This window comes from Passer domesticus, chromosome 10 (assembly GCF_036417665.1).
Source record: "Passer domesticus isolate bPasDom1 chromosome 10, bPasDom1.hap1, whole genome shotgun sequence".
Lineage (NCBI taxonomy): Eukaryota > Metazoa > Chordata > Aves > Passeriformes > Passeridae > Passer > Passer domesticus.
The window spans coordinates 4,360,644-4,379,696 of NC_087483.1; the positions used below are offsets into that span (position 1 = coordinate 4,360,644).

Here is a 19,053-nt window from a genome sequence, read left to right on the forward strand (position 1 = left end):
CAGAAGTCTTGCATTAAATCCCAAATCAGGGCAGGAAACGCCTTGGAGCTGGTATTCCTGATATGCTCCCAATAAAGATGGTGTTTGCTGCTTGGTTGTCTCCACAGACCCTTAATATTGAATATTTGCTGACTCTGGTGCAGTGTTTTAGCAATCCTATCAGCAAAACCTGTGCCAGGGCCTCCCCACCCTCACAGGGAATAATTCCTTCCCAATATCCCAGCTCACCCTGCCCTCTCTCAGTGGGAAGCCATTCCCCATTGTTTGCCAGATATTTTTCAGAGGGCAAACATGATGTCATCAAGTCAAAAGGAAAGGAAAAAGAAAATTAAAAATCAGTAGAATAATGTGGGACAGGTCCTCCTTTGGATTTATACTGGAGCAGGATAAAGCAGAATGATGGCTGATGATTAGAATTCAGGAGCTGAGGATGTTGTGTGATATTATGGACTGGAAAGCTTTGAAACCAGGCTCTTTTCCTGCAAGCAATCAAGTGTGGCTCTCTTCCTTTGGGGACGTTGTGTAGATGAAAAGGGAGGATGGGTCTGGAGGGGAGTGCAGGGCAGTTTTGGGGGGAAGGAGCCCCTGGAGAGCTGTTCTGCATCGGGATAGAAGATGGAGCTTGGGCAGCCATGAGTTCTCCTCAAGAATGAGTGAAATGAAGGACAGGCAGGAGAGTGAATCATAGAATATCCAGAGTTGAAAGCACCCACAGGGATCATTGATCCAACCCCTGGCCCTGCACAGACACCCTAACAGTCCCACCCTGTGCATCCCTGAGAGCATTGTCCAAACACTCCTGGAGCTCTGGGGGTGAAGCAGCAAGAAAATAGTTCAGAGCAAGTCCCTTCATCTCATAACACCTTTCAGACTTTCTCTTTTAATTAAAAACTCAGTCTTGGTGAATTGAAGTCAAGGAGAGAAAGGGTAAATTTGTTCCCAGGTGCTCGGAGGCTCTTTTCCCTTGTTGGTTTATCCCAAAAAGCCTTCCCATAGCTGACAAGCCTCCTCCATTCTGCAGCCTTCTGGTCCTAGCAGGAGAGGAAGAAAGAAAGGACAGAAGCACTGAAATCAACAGGTGTGAACTCTGAGTGAAACATCACTCATTTATTTCGGCTGATCACTTGGGAACTGTGCTCAGCTTCACTCTTCTGCAGCTCACACCCCTTTTTCAGCGTCTGGCCTTCCCTAATCCAGGATGATTAGAAGAGTGTTTTGGGAGAAAAAAAGGAGTTTAAACTTGAAAATCTGCAAGATCATCCCAGCACACTTGTATCCAGATTCTTCACAACACTCAAAGGCTTGATTTGAGGATAGCTGCTAAATTTGTTTTCTTTCCGTGTAGCGTTTTGCTGCGCACATTCTAAAAATAGCTGAATATCTGCATCATTTTTCTGCACGTGTCCTAAAAACTCCAGAGGTGTTTGTGTTGTTATCTTCTCCAGAGGAGGTGATTCTATTTTGGGGTGCAAGGGCTTTGATTAGAGCATATCAACAATTGTAACTGTGCAACTTGCAGAGCAGGGAGCACGGAAAGGACTTCAGTGGAATGGAAATGAGGAGGAACTAATTAGGGAGTCAGAGGAACAGAATGTGAGAATTATTTAATTGAGAGCAGGAGGAGACACGGTGGGGCGTCTTCCTCTCTGAGGGAAGAGCAGAACTCCTTCACTTTGCAGGGTCTGGAGCTCTGGTACAACTTGTGTCAGCCTGTCCTGGTGCTTGATTTCTTACCTGTGTATTTTTTCAGTAGAACTTTATTGTATTTTTATTCAGTAGAATAATTTTAGTGTCTTTTTATTCAGTAGAATAATGCAATCTTTTGTGAGGTGCTCATTTAATTCTGAGATAGCTGCACATTAGTGAATGGGAAAGTTTACAGTGTGAGTAGGAGGAATTTACAGTGTGAGTAGGAGCTTCATCATGGATATTAATAAAAAATCCTTGGGTTTTCTTTCAAGGAAGGAAATAATTGTAAGGAAATTGTAATTTTTATTATGAGGAAAGAAGAGCTCTTTGGGTTTCATTCTGGACATTCTTCCTGGAGTGCTCCTGGCAGGAGCCTGGTTTCTGCTGGGGCCTGGATGTGGCAGTGCTTGGCTCTGGCACTGAAGAATCCTGTCTTTTTTATGAGAAAAACTGGCCCCAGCAGCCATCTGAAGATCTGTTGGCCCTGTAGGACACGTGAATTTGGGTATTTTGTATTTCCATTCCTCCGGTGCCTCATAGGGAATGAAGAGGGCCCATGGAAGGAGCCCTGCACTTGCTGCGTCCAGGCAGGAAGGGAAGCTCTTCCTTGCTGGTGTCTGAGATACTTTCTTCCAAAGACCAAGAAGAATGGGTTAGGTTTGCTTGGAGATGGGTTAGGTGTGCCCAGAGATGAGGTAGATACACTCCTTGGTGGTCAGATCCAGTGACAGGAGGCCAAAGATGGACCCTCACAGAGCACCAGTGCACTGGTCAGTGGGGAGAAGCAGCAGCTTGGACTTCTTCCCACCTCTTTAGGGGCTTTTGGAGAGACCTGGTGAGTTCAGGCCCATCCTCTGCGTGTGTGCAGTCCTGATCCAGGATTCCTGGAGCTGTCGTGTAACTCAAACTCTATCCTGCTGCTGTTCCCATGTTACTGCCCAAATTTACAGGGGTCCAGGGGAGCCCTGAGGCCACAAATAGTCCCTGCAGGGTTCTCCCACAATGCAGTGGCATTCCACAGAGGCTTTTTGGTGTTCTCCAAGTGCTTTCCTAGTTTATTGTGGCTTCCAAAGCATCCTCAGGGTGGATGCTACCAGAAACCATCCATGATCACAGAGCTAGAATCACTTCCAATGGCAGTTTCAGCACGGCTGGGAAGAAGGTGGATCAGTCCCCTGTGGGGCCACTTGTGTCTCCTCACTGCTCAGTGAGCCAGGCACAACAAATGATCTCTTTCGTCCCATCTCTGCTTTTTGCCATTGTTTCCATAGATACACTCAGGGCAGAGTAATATGTAAAAAATAGCTGGTGGTCCTTCCCTTCCCAGTGAGGAATGTCCCGTTGGTCTGGTGGCATGATCTGGAACAACAGCAATGGGCATGCCTGCAGGGTGCCTTGCCTTGCAAAATGTGGCCTGTTTGCACATTTTCAGGGGGGAATATGGTGGAATATTTAGTGTTGAAAAAAATCTGTGTTGAAAAAAATCTTCAGGATGCTGAAGGTCTGTTGTTAGAGTGGGTGAACTCGTGGCTCCCTAGGGAAGCTGCTGTCACTCCTGGGCAGTTGTCTTTTAAATGCCCAACACTAAACATCCCTCTTTATTGAGGATTTTTTTTTTTATTTTAAAGAATCATTGAATTATTTAGTAAACCTTTTTATTCCATCTTGGATCAGCAGCAATTAAAGAGAAATGCTGATTCCATGGTCACAGAGTCACAGAATCACAGAATGGTTTGCGTTGGAAAGGACCTTAAAGACCATTTCATTCCATCCCCTGCCATGGGCAGGGACACCTTCCACTAGTCCAGGTTGCTCCAACCTGGCCTTGGACACTTCCAGGGATCCAGGGGCAGCCACAGCCTCTCTGGACACCCTGAGCCAGGGCCTGCCCACCTTCACAGGGAACAATTCCTTCCCAATATGTGAAAGAAACCCCCTCCCTTTCAGTTTAAATCCATTCCCCTTGTCCTATCACCCCATGTGAGTGATGTCTCTATAAGATAGGGGTCTCTTGATTCCTGGTTGCCCTCCTTGCTCCTAAGCTGGTTCCTGTGTGTCCCACCAGGTCGACAGTGACACCATTTGGAACGAGGTGCACTCGTCGGGCGCCGCTCGCCTGGCCGTGGGCTGTGTCATCGAGCTGGTGTTCAAAGTGGCCACAGGAGAGCTGAAGGTATGGAAGCAGCCCTCAGCTGTGCTCTGTGCAGGGCTCCAGGCTCTGCCATGCAGCAGGACCTCCAGGGCTCAGGGCTCCAGAGGTCAGGGCTCTGCCATGCAGCAGCTCCAGGACCTTTTCCCCCTCCACAATGAGGGAAAGCGTCGTCCACTGCTACGACCTTGTGAGGAATCCATCAAGAGCAACTCCAGAGCTCCCAGGCAGGATTAAGGCTTCTGGCTGCAACCCCTGTGTCCATCGTTATCCCTCTGACCTTTTCCTTTCCTTGTGTTTTGTGTGCAGAATGGATTTGCTGTTGTCCGGCCCCCGGGTCACCACGCAGAGGAGAGCACACCCATGTGAGTATGGGGTTCACTGGCTTCATCCAGGGCTCCTTTGGTGGGGGATCCAAAGCTGGGAACTCCAAAGGAGTTCTGTTAGGTTATCACTGTGGAATTTCTGTTTATTGCTGGATGAGATGTGTGGTGTTCAGGGCTCCCCAGATTCTCTGGAGCAGGGTAAGATCCTCATTGGTGCTTTCAGGGGGGTGTTTCCCAGCAAGGATCAGCAGTGGGTTTGGGCAAGTGTGGAACATTCCCTGTTTCCCTAGAGCCTGCTGCTGGAATTCAGCACTTCCAGTGGGAAATAGATCTAGTGGAAGGTGTCCCTGCCCATGGAACGAGATGAACTTTAAGGTCCCTCCCAACACAAGCCTTTCCAGGGAGGAAAGAAGAGTGAAAGCAGAAGGAACTCCTTCCTCCCGTGTTCTGGCTAGGTGATGGATGCAGTGAGACCACAGGAAGCTGTAATTAACACCTCTCTTTTCCTCTTGTCTCCCCTCTGCAGGGGTTTCTGCTATTTTAACTCCGTCGCAATTGCAGCCAAGCTGCTCCAGCAAAGGCTCAACGTGAGCAAAATCCTCATTGTGGACTGGGTGAGTAAATGCCCCTTCTTTCCCTTTGGGAGAGCAGGTGGAAATTATTCTGGCTGGGTTTCTTTTTGCAATAACAAGCTCTATAAGTCAGTGAAAAACTTCCTGGCTGTTGTCTGCAAGCCAAAATTTGGGGTTTTAATTGAATAAAAGTGTTCTAATTAGAGAAAAAAATTCTTAAAGGGACCAGAATTTTCAAATAAAAAGCTTATTTGGAATTCTGCTGTGGCAGTGTTAAGATTTTTATTTTTTAATAGTCTGGGAAGGCATTGGAGTGACTGAGTATCAGCCAGAAGTTTTGTCTCTGTTGCACAAATCACCCACGGGTTAAACCCTCAAGTTAAAATGCATTTATTTGTCTTTTGGACTTACTGGATGGATGTTTTTTTCCTCACTTCCCACCTGTTTTTCATGTCAGGGAGGAGCATTTGAAATAGCTGTCCTGTCACAGGCTGTGTTTGTGCATCACACAGCAGTTCAGTAGGGGAGCACTCATGAGTTGTGTTGTTTAACTTGGATTCAATAGAACTTTATTTGTATCAGTGCTCGTCCCACAGACTGACTAGAGATGCAGATGTGGGGCAACAAATATCCCAGTATCTCCATCCCCCAAGATTGGTGTAAGCCCAGTTCTTTCCATCCAGGTAAATGAGTCCTCAGTTTCATGGACATTTGGGATTGTGTATATCCCATGTGTTAATCAAGGAGAGTAATCTCAAACTGGGTGTGCAGAACAGGTTATTCCCATTCCACATAAACCGCTTCAGCCAGATTGGAGAAAACAAAGCTCAACAGCAAGGAAAACCCCTCCAAATCCCAAACTGATGCCTTTAATCGGTGTTTTTAGTGAAGGATTAACCTCCCTGTCCCTGCAGGATGTCCACCATGGGAATGGTACTCAGCAGGCCTTCTACAACGACCCCAATGTCCTTTACATCTCACTCCATCGCTATGATGATGGCAACTTCTTCCCAGGCAGCGGCGCTCCAGATGAGGTGAGCACGTGGATCCCAGAGCCCTGGGACTCAGAGGAGCTCCTGCCACCTTCAGAGTTCCTCTGGGTTCTGTGTCCCCATCCAAGGACACTCCAGGTCCCTGTGATGCAGCAGCCACGGGCACGGTGTCCTTGCTGGAGCTGACTGCAAACGGGTCACTGCAATTTAGCCCTCCAGCCCTTGTGGGACAGCCTGCTCCAGAGGAGCCCTCTGCTCTTCCCTCTGCCAGCTGTCCCAGCACTCTCTGTCCTGTTCAGGATTTCCCCTTCCTCGGCAGAAGTTGTTTCTTAGATGCTGAAGGAACAGATTGTCCATACTGCACCACCCACACTTGGTTTTCCTGGCACAGCCATGGAGCCTGTCCACCTCCCCTTCTCCACCTCCCCTTCTCCACCTCCCCTTCTTTCTGCTGGCCCTGCCCAGGCATTGCTCATCACCACCAAGGCTGCATCTCCACCCCACATTTGTGGGATTTGAGGGCCAGTCACGATGCTGCTGGAGCAAATCCCCCTTTCCTGGTGGGAAATCCAGCAAGAGGGCTGGGCCAGTGGGGCTGAGAGCTGAGCTCTGGATGAATACATCCTTCCTTTCCCTCTGGGCTGGCAGGAAATATGGTCCTTCAGTGTGATTTAGCAGAGGGAAGTTTTTTGGAATACTTAGAGTGCTCCGAGACTCTCCAGGTGACATCTGAAAACTCCTTCCCCTGTCAATTTTACATTTTCTGCTTGAGAAAACATCAATATTTCCATTTCAACCTCTAAAGAAACTTAAATGTTATGTGATGCTGCTGACTGTTGTAGGGAATGAACAGCAGCCCTTTGTATCAGGCTTAATTCCTGCTTTTTAGCAATCTGGTTTAAAAAAGGAGTAATTTTTAGATGTGTCATTTTAGACCAAATAAAAGAAAGAATACAAAACAAGTTTGATTTAAACCAATCATGGATAAATAACCCACTGTGGGTAGATGAACCCTTGTGTTTTTCTAGCAAAAATATTTGCACCAGTATGAGGAATAATGTGCAATAAAAGCCATGCAGTTTTATCCAGCTGTGCAACACATTGATTTTCACTTTTTAATTATTTTTTTTTATATGCAAAGACATTCTTGGCAAAAAAAACAGAAAAAAAAAGGCTGGAAAACCCTGGTTTATTTTTCAGTTTTCCCCTCTCTCAGGTAGTTGCAGGCAGGGCAGATGGGGACATTTGCAGTACAAGTGAGGAGAGGGATGTATTTACATCTCCCACCCACATGTCCCTCAAGCAGCCAAAATCCCTTCTCTGTGAATCCTGTTTTTCTCCAGCAGAGGGGGAGCTCACTCTGATTAAAATACACTTTTTCCCCCAGTTGCAACTGTAGTGAAATATAAAACATGCTCTTGAATCAAGCTTGAAATGAATTATGCAAAGGTATTACATGCAGCGCACGCTGCTGCAGGAAAATCAGGAGGGTGCAGTTGATGATGGGGTGGTTTTTTGGGTGAGCAGCAGTCAAACACCACCAGTCCTCAGCTCCCATAAAGTCTGAGCGTGGAGGAGCTTTATTGTCCCTCTTGTTTCAGGGACCAGGGACTAATCTACCTGACTGCTGGATCCAGATCTAAATTTGACTGGGAGAACATCAAAACAGCAAAGATTTGTTGCCAGAATTTGCTAATTAAGAGTTCCATTTCCCTTTCCAGGTTGGCACAGGAGCAGGAGTTGGTTTCAATGTTAACATGGCATTTACTGGTGGTCTGGATCCGCCCATGGGAGACACGGAATATTTAACTGCCTTCAGGTACTACTGAATTTTCCCTCTCACAAATGTATTTTTCACTTCGTCTGGGCTTCTTTCTCCTTGTGCCATTCTCCGTGATTTGCTTTTTATAAGCTTTAAAATTTGGATATTATTTATCCAGGAGAGGCCCTGGCACACAGTGCCCAGAGAAGCTGTGGCTGCCCCTGGATCCCTGGAAGTTCCCAGGCCAGGTTGGACACTGGGGCTTGGAAGAACCTGGGATAGTGGAAGGTGTCCCTGCCTATGGCAGGGGTGGCACTGGATGATCTTCTTTAAGTCTCCTTCCCACCCAAACCAGTCCATGATTTTTCTTGGGCACTGTCCTGTCCCACTCCATGCCTCCCCTGTGCCGTGGGTGCACCTGGCCTCTCCTTTAACAATCTGAAGTGCTTTTCTGTCCTCCTCACACCTCTGGTGGCCTAAATTCAGACACACACACACTTGCCAGAGCACGGGGTGTGAATTTCTGGGACATCACCTTCGTGGAAGGGCATTAAATCCTGGAGCATTATTTTCTGCTCTTCCCTGTTACATCCCGTTAGGCTGAGCAAAAAGCGCCTTTTCCCCCTCTTCATTCTGCCATCATGAAGCCGTCAGAGAACACACATGATTTTAAATGACACCAAATTACTGCCATTTGTGTCATTCCTGGCTCGGGAAGGCAGCACGTTGCTCCAGCGTGGAAGCCTGGCTATCCCAGCCACCCCAGGATGGATCTCTTCATAGCCAGAGCACCTGGAGCTGGGGACATTAAATATTAACTGAGTGTCCAGGCTCCTGGAAAAGGCTCAGGGCTGCACACTGAGGCCTTTGCCAGCCATTCCTGGGGTCTGCTTGCCTGGACACTGCAGCTATTTAGGGAACAGCCTTTGGAGTGGGTCACAGCCCTTATTTTGGGGAGTTTTGGGGGAGCTAGGGGATGCTCCTCCCAGAGTCTGCACACCTTCAGTTTAACCATAAGTTAAAGGAGAAGCATTTTTTTCATCCTATGCCAAGTTTGGCCATGATAGTACATTATCAAGTGACCTTTTTAAATCTTAACCAGCTCCTTTGAAAAACATTTTTCCCCCCCACCCCCCAAATCTTTCTATTGATTTTAATGTAAAATAACGCTTTGAAGTTTGCAATTTATAGTCCCCCGAGAGTTAGAAAGTGAAGGGAATGGGTCATATATCCTATTTTTCCCCCTTCTTTTCTTGCTTTAGCCCCTTGAGACAATACATGCCTTCAAGGCAGCACCTTGTTATTCCACCCCGTCGAATGCCACGTTGCATTTGCTGGGGATCAAACCGAAGATGAAGAAAAGATAAGAAAATTGGCCATAATGAACTCCAGAAGCAGGAGGCATTTTCACCATGAACTTGGAAACTCGCAGTGGAGAACTGAGCTTTAATTCAAACCAGTCCGAATGCCAAACTGTGAGGCTTTGAAGTCTGGAGAGGAATCAGTGGAAATCCTTTGAGCTAGGCAAAGATACTGATAGACTCTTTCTTTTTTTTTTTTTCCCAAGCCTTAACTCTTCACATGCCTGTCTGTTTCTAGGGGGAAAAAAGTCCTTTTTCTGTGTAAAAGGAGCAGATTTAAATAAGCAACATGCTCCTCATTTTTTGTTGTTGTGTTTCAGGAAAAGCCAGTGTATGTGGATTTGAGAAATGAAAGTAACTGAGATAATTCTCCTTGTGAATGAGAGAAATGAGGGAATAAATAAATCCCAGTGAAACCACTCATCCCCACACTGAAAACCTATTTCAGAGTGGGTTTGCTCCATGCAAGAAAGAGATCGGAACTCAGATCAGTGATTTTCATCCTCTCTCCAAATATTATTAAATTATTAGTCCTGGGGTGCCCAAGCTCTCCTGACCTCTGGATGGTCCTTAATGCCATCGAGACGTATCAGAAGTGAAGAAGAGTTAAAAATGAGCTTTCCTCTGCACTTTGTCACTTGCTGCCTTCCTAACCTGCAGCTGAAATCACTGCCTGCCCCAGCTCCAGGTTGGGGTGCACTGTTTTTGTGGCGGGGAGGGGGTGATCAGAAGGGATCTGGCAGGTTTTTGGGAGCCTGGAGCTCCTGCATCCTGTGGGTAGCTGCGGCTGGGCCAGAGTCAGCTCCACAGCCCATGTCTGAAGTCACCCCTCGAGTGCTGGGCAATCCCAGATTGCACAGATCAGGCAGAAATGGGGTCAGTTTAATGGGAAGAATGCAGGGCACGTCGTTCCCAAAGTCCTGAACTGCCCAGAACATTCCCGGTGCCTCCGCTGTTGTTCCGTAGTTACAGAAACAAACAAGTTGTAAAATTCAGAGGGGTTTTTTGGACCAGGCTTTGTTGTTCCCTTACATTTTACATCAGCTGAAATCCTGTTTGCCTCTCTCAATCCTCCTGATCCAGGTGCAAATCCAGCTAAGAGACCTGTAGGAAAAATGGGAAAGCTTCAGCTGGTTCTTTATTACACAGGAACAGCAATTAGTGAAATTTAAAATGTTTTATCTGCAGGAGTTTCCCTCTGAATTTACTGCAAAGAAGTTGTTCCGATGATGCCAGCAGTTGTGTTGTGTCTGAGAATTTCTTCCCCTCTCCCAGTAATTCCACCATAATAATTCCAGCCATGATTCCACATACAGCTTGATTCCAATTTTGACTTTATTTAAAATACCTCAGCCAGAAGGAAAAAGCCAGGACTGCACTTCCCCCTTCCTTTCAAAAAGCATTAAACAAGTTCAGAGACCAATTTTAGGGGCATTTAGGTTTTTCCCTCGATCCATAACCCATTTCAGGAGCGAGGAAGAGGGTGAGGGGGAAGAGATGCTGATGTTTTGCCTGGAACGGTTGTTGCTGTATTTTCAATTTCATGCTCTCCCCACGTCGATTTCATCCCAAAATTCCTAATCCCTTTTGACACAGTAAATGACCATGAAGAAGCAAAGACTGGAATTTTCAGGAAGCTGATTAGCCTGAGGAGCAGTGGATAACATTTTTATTTTATATATGTAAAATATGTAATGTGTATAAAACCATATATAGAAATATACACATGATATACATGAAATATAAAATATATTAATAGATATATAAATAAATGCATAATATAGATATATACACTTAACATAAATAAATTTATACATAGCACATATTAAAAAATATATATATAAAGCATAGATTTGGCCAAGAGTGGGAAAAAGTCTCTAAAAAAGTGTTCTGCCTTCTGAGTTTCACCAATTTACTCACTGCAATTGAGCATTTAAAGCCCAAAATAATCCTCTGTAGGATAGTTTCATTTACCTGTCATTTATTAGGCATTTAATTGGGGAATTAGCTAATGCCAGGCTAAAAATTGTTCATTCAGCCTTCTGGAAAATAGATCTAAAATTGCATTTATTCTTTTTTCCTCTCTCCCAAGCGATTGCAGAACACAATGGGGAGGCTTTGCTGGTTGCAGCCATCAGTTTGCTCTTGTGTAGAGCTGTTCAGCTCAGCTGTAACCAGGCAAATAAAAGGATTTCATTTATTTTAAGCAAGCAAAACAAGCTTCTGAAATTAGGGAAATTTTGGTTTCCTTGTTTTTTTAAAAAATTCTACATGGATTGAATAAGTATTCAGTGTTAGGAATATTCATTACTCAGTGAATAACTTTACAGCCACCTCAGCGATTCCTTAAAAGACCCAACTCCAGGCAGAGCTGCTTATCTCCTGGGTAATAATTCAAATTTCTGGCTTTTTTAGAGTCTCATCAGCAGGGCAAAGCCAAGGGGTTGTTTCCAGTTTAATCCTTGTTTCCCCTTGAGGGTTTGGCTTTACTGAGGTGGATCTGAGTGAAGGGGCTGGTTTTGTCTGTGGACAAGGGAAAATTAAAAAGCAAAAAGCTGAACGAGATGTGTCCAAAACGTTGTCCACAGATGGAGTCTCAGAAACACTCTGGATTTTTGTCATTTTTTCTTACAACTGAAAACACAAAATGAGGGAGTTCTGGCTTTGACCCTCCTGGATCAAGTTTTACATCCATGGAGAACATCAGACAGAGTTTGATGTGGCTTTGGGATGCTGGTGTCATACTGGAATGAGGAGAAGGGCTTTTCTCTCCTCAAACTGCCCCTGGCAGGGCTCAGGGTTAGCCCTGGGGGCTGTGTGGCTGTGCTGGAGGAGTCACTGTGCCACTGTCACCCACAGCCACCTCCAGCTGAGGGTCACCAGCTGCCCCATTCCTCAGGAGCCTCAGGACACCTGTGCCAGGAGCTGGAATGAGATGGTGGTCAGGGTTCTTCCCAGCCATGCTGTGCTCCATGAGCTGTCCCCTGGCTGAGAATCCCCATGGATCTGTGATCCCATGGGTTGCTCAGTGCTGATGGACCATCCCCAGCCCCTGGGGATGCAGGTTTGGGCTGGCTCTGGTGATCCCAAACTTCCACTGAGATCCTAGCAGCTCCCACAGTGTCGTAACTCGGGGAGGGGGGGAAATAAATCTGATTCTTTGAGCAGTTTTCCTTGGGTTAGGAATGAAAAAGCTCAGGGAAAATAAACCTTTGGCTGCTGCACTTGCTCTGGAATTGCTGCTTCAGGCCGTGGTGAGGGAGGTGGTTTCTCCTAAAAATTTCTGTGGGTTCCACCAAACTGTAAACTCACCAGCCAGAGCTGTGCTCTTGTCTTCCTCATGGAATCATCCCCCAAGGGCAAAATAGAGAGGGGCAATCATGTTGTCAGAGGAGAAAATTCAAATTCCTTGTTGGGATTTTGTATCTATTGAGGGGAAATGCTATCCCTTTGTTCTCACAGAGGTTTCTGTGTCTGCACACGGAGATCAGCAATGTTGCAGGAGGCTCTGGGGTTCCTGTGGCAAATAGTTAGGAAAACAAAGGTGGGAGGTGTGTGGGGTGTTGTTTTTTGGTGTCTGGGTGCCTGTTCCTGCTCTGTGGTGGCAGAGGAGACTGGAGGATGGGTTTGCTCAGTGCCTGGCAGAGGCTGATGCCCCGTTCTGAGGGGCATGAGCTCAGCTGGATGTCACGAGCTGCTGACTCTGGCATATGTCTCCTGGCTGTTTAATATCCTCATGGCCAAACCTGGGAGCTTTTATGAGCATTCTGATAGCACTTCAGCCATCTCAGCACAGAACAAGCCCCCCTGGGCTCTGTTTTTAGAGCATCACAACGACTCGACTCAATAAAGTGTGAGGTTCTCGTGTGTGCAAAGATTTACAGGTCCATGCTTTGGGATGTGGGTAAAATAACCTCAGTTCCTGCTCTAGAAAGTTATCCTGGCTGGTGGCTGTTCCTAGGATGGGGAAATGGGGAAATTACAGGTCAGGTTGCCCTAGGGATACATCCAGAATTCAGTAGGTGCAGTTACAATGGAAAAAATGTAATTTGGGAAGTGTGTCTTGATGTGGGGAATGGGATGTTTGCAACCTCCTGTAGGTTTTGAGGAGAATTTGTGGAGTTTGGAGAGAGGGAGAACCCAGAGGGGGAAAAAAGGTCTTTTGGTGAGAAACCGCAGGAACAGACCCCTTGTTTCATTTAACTACAACTTCAACAATCAGTAGGATGGGCATGCTGAACAATTCCATCCATTGTTTAGTGAACAAAATGTCCGAGGATGGGGAACTGGCATTGGGAGGGGTGGATTTGGGTGGGATATTTATATTTACATTCTAAAGCTGTTCTGCCCCATGGCACACTCTAGCCTTTTGTTGTGGGAAATGAGAGGTGCAGCAAGAGAGGAAGGAATCACTTTGCAAAGCCTAGAGGACATGTTTTGAGGATGGAGATAATGCCTTGGGGTGAGGTTTCCCAGGTAGTTTTGCAGCCAGATGCCCTCTTACTTTACCCTTATTCCCATGTATGTAAATCAGGATGAGATCCCAAATGGGAAACACAAGGGGTGACAACTCATTTGCCTGCTCAAAACACGAGGTGGAGGAAATCCCAGGGAGTGCAAGGAGTTCTCCCAGCCAGGCTCTCACCTTGTAGAGAAATAGGTGGGCTTTGCTGCCATGGAATGAGGGTTTGGTGAGAGGGTTTAAGCACCCCTGCCTTTGCTCAGGAGCCCCCTGACGTGTGTGCTGTGGATATTCTGTGTTCCAGGACAGTAGTGATGCCCATTGCCAACGAGTTTGCCCCAGATGTTGTGCTGGTGTCATCTGGTTTCGATGCTGTGGAAGGGCACCCCACACCCCTGGGAGGATATAATCTGTCAGCAAAATGTAAGTGGGGGCTTTACTTCTGCTGCTGTCCTATGAATTAAAGGACAGTGTTCCCAGATTTTACTTTGCGGGGTCTATTTCAGATCTTTCATTACAATGGCAAAGCTTTCATCTTTCTTCTTTGAATTTTCATGGCATTTATCTTTTTATAATGCATATTTTGGCCCAGCTGAAGCCTTAATTTTGGGGGTTTTTTGAAACATTGCATATTTCAAATTTGAAATATTCAATATGTAATATTGTGTAATTTATTTGTAGTCACATCTCTGCTGAATTAGAGAGTTATGCTGGCATTAATATAAAATTGCAGAAAAAGGCCATGCCAGCTCTAAACACTCTCATTGCTACCACAAATCCATTTCTTCCTCCAGGACACCTTATTAAAATTTTGAGCTGAATATCCACCTTTGAATTAATTACAGACATCCACAAACCCTCCTTTTTGCTTTGGGTCTGGGATGTTTTTGGGAGATGCAATGAAATCCCCCCCCCAGGTTATGTGGAGTTTACCTGGCACTCTTTCCTTCAAATTAATCCAGAGGACAGTTTTTCTTGCAAAAAGGGTTTTACTATTATTTTTTAAGAGTTTGTTCCAGCCAGAAAAGTTGTTCTCTACAGTGAACTTTAAAACCTCATAAGGGAGCTGAACCTGTAAACTTTATTTAAGAATAAAGTGAAATAGGTTTACAAGAGGCAAGTTCCTTGAGATATCCAGAAACACTTTGGAAAGGAAAGGTCTTGTTTACCTGCTGGTTGAGTTTGCCATGCTCTGCTCCTCTCACAAAACCAGTTGTGTGCTCAGCAGTGGATGGTTTTCTCTGCCTGTTAATTTGTTAATTTGCCGACTCGCAAAGGGGTTCGCTCCGAGGCAGAAAGCAGGCAGTGGGGATGGAGGGTAGAAATTCCCTGGCTTCTCCTTTGTTTGGCTTTTTGATTTTATTTTTTTTTCCTCCTGGAGGGGGAAGGTTGCTTTGAGGACACGTTTTTTAAATCCTCGCCGCTTGGTTCTGTTTTGTTTAAAGGGGGCAGAAATGTATTGTGTGTCATCTGATCAAAGTGCCGGGTGCCCCTGGAATTTTTATAGCATATTATGGATGGGAAGAGCTGTCTGCTGAGAACGAGATGTCAAACCTAAATCTCTCTGGGGCACTGCGCTGCTGCTATCCCCACCCAAACTGAGCCCATTCCCCTTCCTCCCCCTTCCCCCAAAGCAATATCCAGCAGAAATCCGCCCTTTTCCCTGCTTCCAAAGGGAATGTTGGCTGCTGGCTTTAATTTGGGGTGCTGAGGGGTGGCAAGGGGAGGATGGTGATGCTCTCAGCTGTGGTGGTGCTGGTGGGGGACACAGGGATCCATCCCAGGGAAGCTGCAGCTGGAGCCGCGCAGCGAGCGCATTGCAGCCCAACCTGGCTCGCGTTATGCGCCGAGCCTTTTCAAATCCCCGCTGGCTTTTTAATATGATGTAATTCCTCTCCCTAATTCTTTGATCCTCTGCCAGGAGCCCCATTCCAGCCACCACCTTTGCCCTTCTCCTGCATTTCCTCTGTTCCCTCCTTGCAGGCTTCGGGTACCTGACGAAGCAGCTGATGGGCCTGGCCGGGGGCCGCGTCGTGCTGGCCCTCGAGGGTGGCCACGACCTCACGGCCATCTGCGACGCCTCGGAGGCTTGTGTGTCTGCCCTGCTGGGAAACGAGGTACAGGCACCGCCAAAACCCGCCCCCCCCCTCGCCTTTGGGCGTCTCATCCTCCCATCTGCCAAGTTTCTGCCGTTGTTTTGCATCCTTCTGACACTCGGTGTTTATAGGAGTGTTTGTTTTATGCTTAAAAGCCACCTGTGCTTTGCAGTCCGTGCAATGAGTGAAACAGCTAAGAATGATTTTTGGGTTTGTTCTTTCTCCAAATAATTCGCTTCGTGCTCTTTGAAAAACAGCTCTTTCAATTAATTTCTGAATTTGTTGTGCAAGTCTTCCCTTCTCTTTGCTCCCCTCTCTAGTCTACAGCCTGTGGCTGCTACATGGGGCAGCTTGCTTGACATGGTTTGCAGCTGGGTTTTTTCCTAGGAGTTACATTTTCTATTTTCTGCACGTTGCTGTGTAGGAAAAGCCTTGACTGTGTCAGAAAAATTGACCAGAAAGGTTAGGGGGGGATGATTGCGAGATAAGAGCCAGACAGAGAAATACAGCAAGATGTTGGATTCTGAAGAGCTCAGAGTATTTTCCTGCAGAGAAAATTTTAGATACTCCATCTTTTCTGCTTTTTCTCCCCCACTTTTAGTATCAGTGGGATGAAAGAAGGAACGCTACATCTACACATCTTTGAAATCCTTGCAGGGGTGTTGACTCCACACTGCCCTGGGCAGCCTGACTGAATGCCTGAGCATGCTTCCAGTGAAGGAATTTTCCCTAATATCCAACCTAAACCTCCTCTGGTGCAGCTTGAAACCATGTTTGAGGGCTTTTGGGTACGGATACTTTGGGCTGACGTGCAGCTCCAGAGGAGCTGAGCAGTGGGTCTGTTTCCAGTGGGACCTGATTTCTGCAGAAGGTTGTAGTTCAGTGGCCATCAGGTGTCTGGAAAGACGGAGAAGGAGCTTGGATTTGCATGGCGGTGTGGAGCAGTTTGACCTTCAGCCTGTTGGAGAAGTGTTCTGTCTTGGAGTGTCCACACTCAGCGTTAGGTGGGAGGCTGGAGGAGCCAGGCCAGGAGATAAACCAGCTGGGATTCATCAGGAGCACCTGCTTCCATCATCCAGCATCCCAGCTCCCAGTGTCCAGGGAGCATCCTGCTCCTTGTGCTTGGCCAGGCAGTTCTGAGAAGGCTCTGGGCACGGGGAATGGCTGCAGCCTGCACTCAACCCTCAGAATAGCTGAAAACTCAGGAGGCAGCTGCCATACCAGCATGGAAACAGGGGGGTTCCAGTGGTGGGGCACTGGCACAGGTTTCATAGAGAAGCTGTGGCTGCCCCTGGATCCCTGGAAGTGTCCAAGGCCAGGATTAGGTTTGGAGCAGCCTGGGATAGTGGAAGGTGTCTCTGTCCCAGGCAGGGGTTGGGACTGGATGAGCTCTAAGGTCCCTTGTAAGCCAGACCTTCCTGGGATTCTGTGAGGTGTTTATTGTAGCACCCATATGTTTTAAGTGGTCACTACAGACAATTCCTCTGGCTCCAGCCACCTTTGGGTGCAGGATGCACTTTGAAAGGGAAGCAATGGGAATAACACCTGGAGGATGTCGTTCCTCCTGCTCAATGTGCTCCTAGGAGCACAGGAGGCTGACTGCAACCACCAGCAGTAAATAAGTGCTTGATCCAAGCCATGGGTGTGTTTTGGGAGTGTGAGGTTGTGGGGAGAGCTCAGCACTCAGGATGCCTTGGATGTTGTGAGCTGCCTGATTTCATTGAGCAAAGGAAATATTAATCCTTAAAGATAAAAACCATTGATTATTTTAATCATGGCTACAAGGACACTTAAACGCAGACCTGCTCTCACTTGTCCTAGGTGGGCTGGGCAGATAGGGTAATATTCCCTGGCTTACCCACACATCAGAAAGCAGGAAGCACTCATTTGATCCAGGTCTTTCCTGGAACCTTTTGAAGGCAGGGGAGTCGGGGGGAGCGGCTGCAGCTCTGTGCTGCGGCCCTTTGATGCGGTTTGATCTACAGCGTGTCGGAGGATCCTGCCTGCACACACATGGACAGGCAGCTGTGGCCAGGGCGGGCTGCAGGGAGCTGGGCTGGCTCAGGAGCCATCCTGGAGCTCCGCTGGGGCTGGTAGGAAATGAGGGGAGCAGTGCCAGTCCCCTGAGCACGGCGTCCACCGGCGGAGATCAAAACTCCCGCGTCGGGAGAAGCACGGGGCCAGCGCAGGAACCAGCTCCTTTCCAGCCTGCCAGGAAATTAAACCAGAGCTGGGGCTGTGCAGCTGATTACTACACTGGGGAGGGGGTCAGGGCTGGGGAATGGACCTGCATTGCTGTGCTGGCAGAACTGTGCAATGCTCACAGGGCTTCAGTGGAAATCAGGAGTGGGAAATCAGAGAGAGACTTTGAGACAGTCTGAGAGACTTTGGGTTGTTCCGCCTGGAGAAGGCTCCAGGGAGAAGTCTTCCAGTGCCTAAAGTGACTCCAAGAGAGCTGGACAGGAACTTTAGGCAAGGCTCTGATGGGACAGGAAAAGGGGAAATGGTTTTAATCTATTTTAACCCAGAAGGCAGGGTTAGATGGGATATTGGGAAGGAATTGTTCCCTGGGAATTGTTCTCTGGGCACAGGGTGCCCAGGCCAGCTGTGGCTGCCCCTGGATCCCTAGAAGTGTCCAAGGCCAGGCTGGGCAGGGCTTGGAGCAGCCTGGGACAGTGGAAGATGTCCCTGCCCATGGCAGGGGGTGAGATGAGATGAGTTTTAAGATCCCTTCACCCCCCAGTATTCCATGATTCCATGATTTTGAGGTCTGCTGATGGCAGTCCAGACCAGTTAGCCACCGTTCCTTTCCCATTACTCTGCAGGGCTGCTCAGTCCATCGTGGACATCCCCAGCCTCTGCCCTTCAAACAAGAAGGCCTCATGCCCAGAGGTTTTTTGCTCCCTTTGCCACAGGCTGAGGCTCTTTGTGAATGCTATTTCAGGAGGAGGAGTGACTTCTGGAATCAGGAACATGCTTTGTCTCAGTGTCAACCAAGAGGCCTTGGAAAGCTCTGGCATAAAGACTTATCCAGGAATTGCTTTTGCCTTCACTCAATGTCATACAGAAACCAGTCTGGCGCAGAACTATTTTTAGAGTGGAGAATTAATAAAAAGTACAATCCATAATTACTGAATCTGGAATGCAGCATCCCGTGAAGTACCTATGGAATGGCTGCCATGTGCTCATAAGAGCAGTTTTGGCTGCAGCTTCTCTTGGCTTTGAGCAAAGTTAAACTTTGCCATAGATATTTTTAACTCTTAAACTCTGGCTGTTCTTTGCTGGGAAACATCCCTGGTTGAGCTGTTTTCAGCACAGTTAACAGCAGTGTTGTTTTGGACAGCCCACCTTGGAGGTTTGGGATGAATTCATTCATTAGTAGAGAACCTGGGAGGGCAGAGGTGTCTTCTCCGTCTTGAGTTTTTCTAAAGGAAGTCAAATAAATCCTAAAATATTCCTCCATCAGTGCTTGGCAGGCCTTTCCCTGGGGTAGCACAGGCATGTTCCCACTGCAGAATGACTAGTGGAAGGTGTCCCTGCCCGTGGCAGGCATGGAGTGGGATGAGCTTTAATGTTCCTTCCCACCCAAACCATTCTGGGATTCAATGGTAACATTCCTTTGGTGTTCCTCTCTCTCTCTCTCC

At 47.3% G+C, this 19,053-nt stretch overlaps 1 protein-coding gene across 11 annotated transcripts in view; it reads left to right on the top strand.

The window, feature by feature from the left end:
• Positions 1-19,053, top strand: part of HDAC4 (histone deacetylase 4) — a 172,128-nt gene that overhangs the window by 150,473 nt on the left and 2,602 nt on the right. For all 11 annotated transcript variants that reach the window (XM_064433403.1, XM_064433412.1, XM_064433411.1 and 8 more), the window contains 7 exons: positions 3,755-3,862; positions 4,148-4,203; positions 4,691-4,778; positions 5,651-5,770; positions 7,450-7,547; positions 13,618-13,736; positions 15,297-15,430. In XM_064433403.1, coding sequence (XP_064289473.1) covers positions 3,755-3,862; positions 4,148-4,203; positions 4,691-4,778; positions 5,651-5,770; positions 7,450-7,547; positions 13,618-13,736; positions 15,297-15,430 — 723 coding nt within the window. The remainder of the gene's footprint in view (positions 1-3,754; positions 3,863-4,147; positions 4,204-4,690; positions 4,779-5,650; positions 5,771-7,449; positions 7,548-13,617; positions 13,737-15,296; positions 15,431-19,053) is intronic.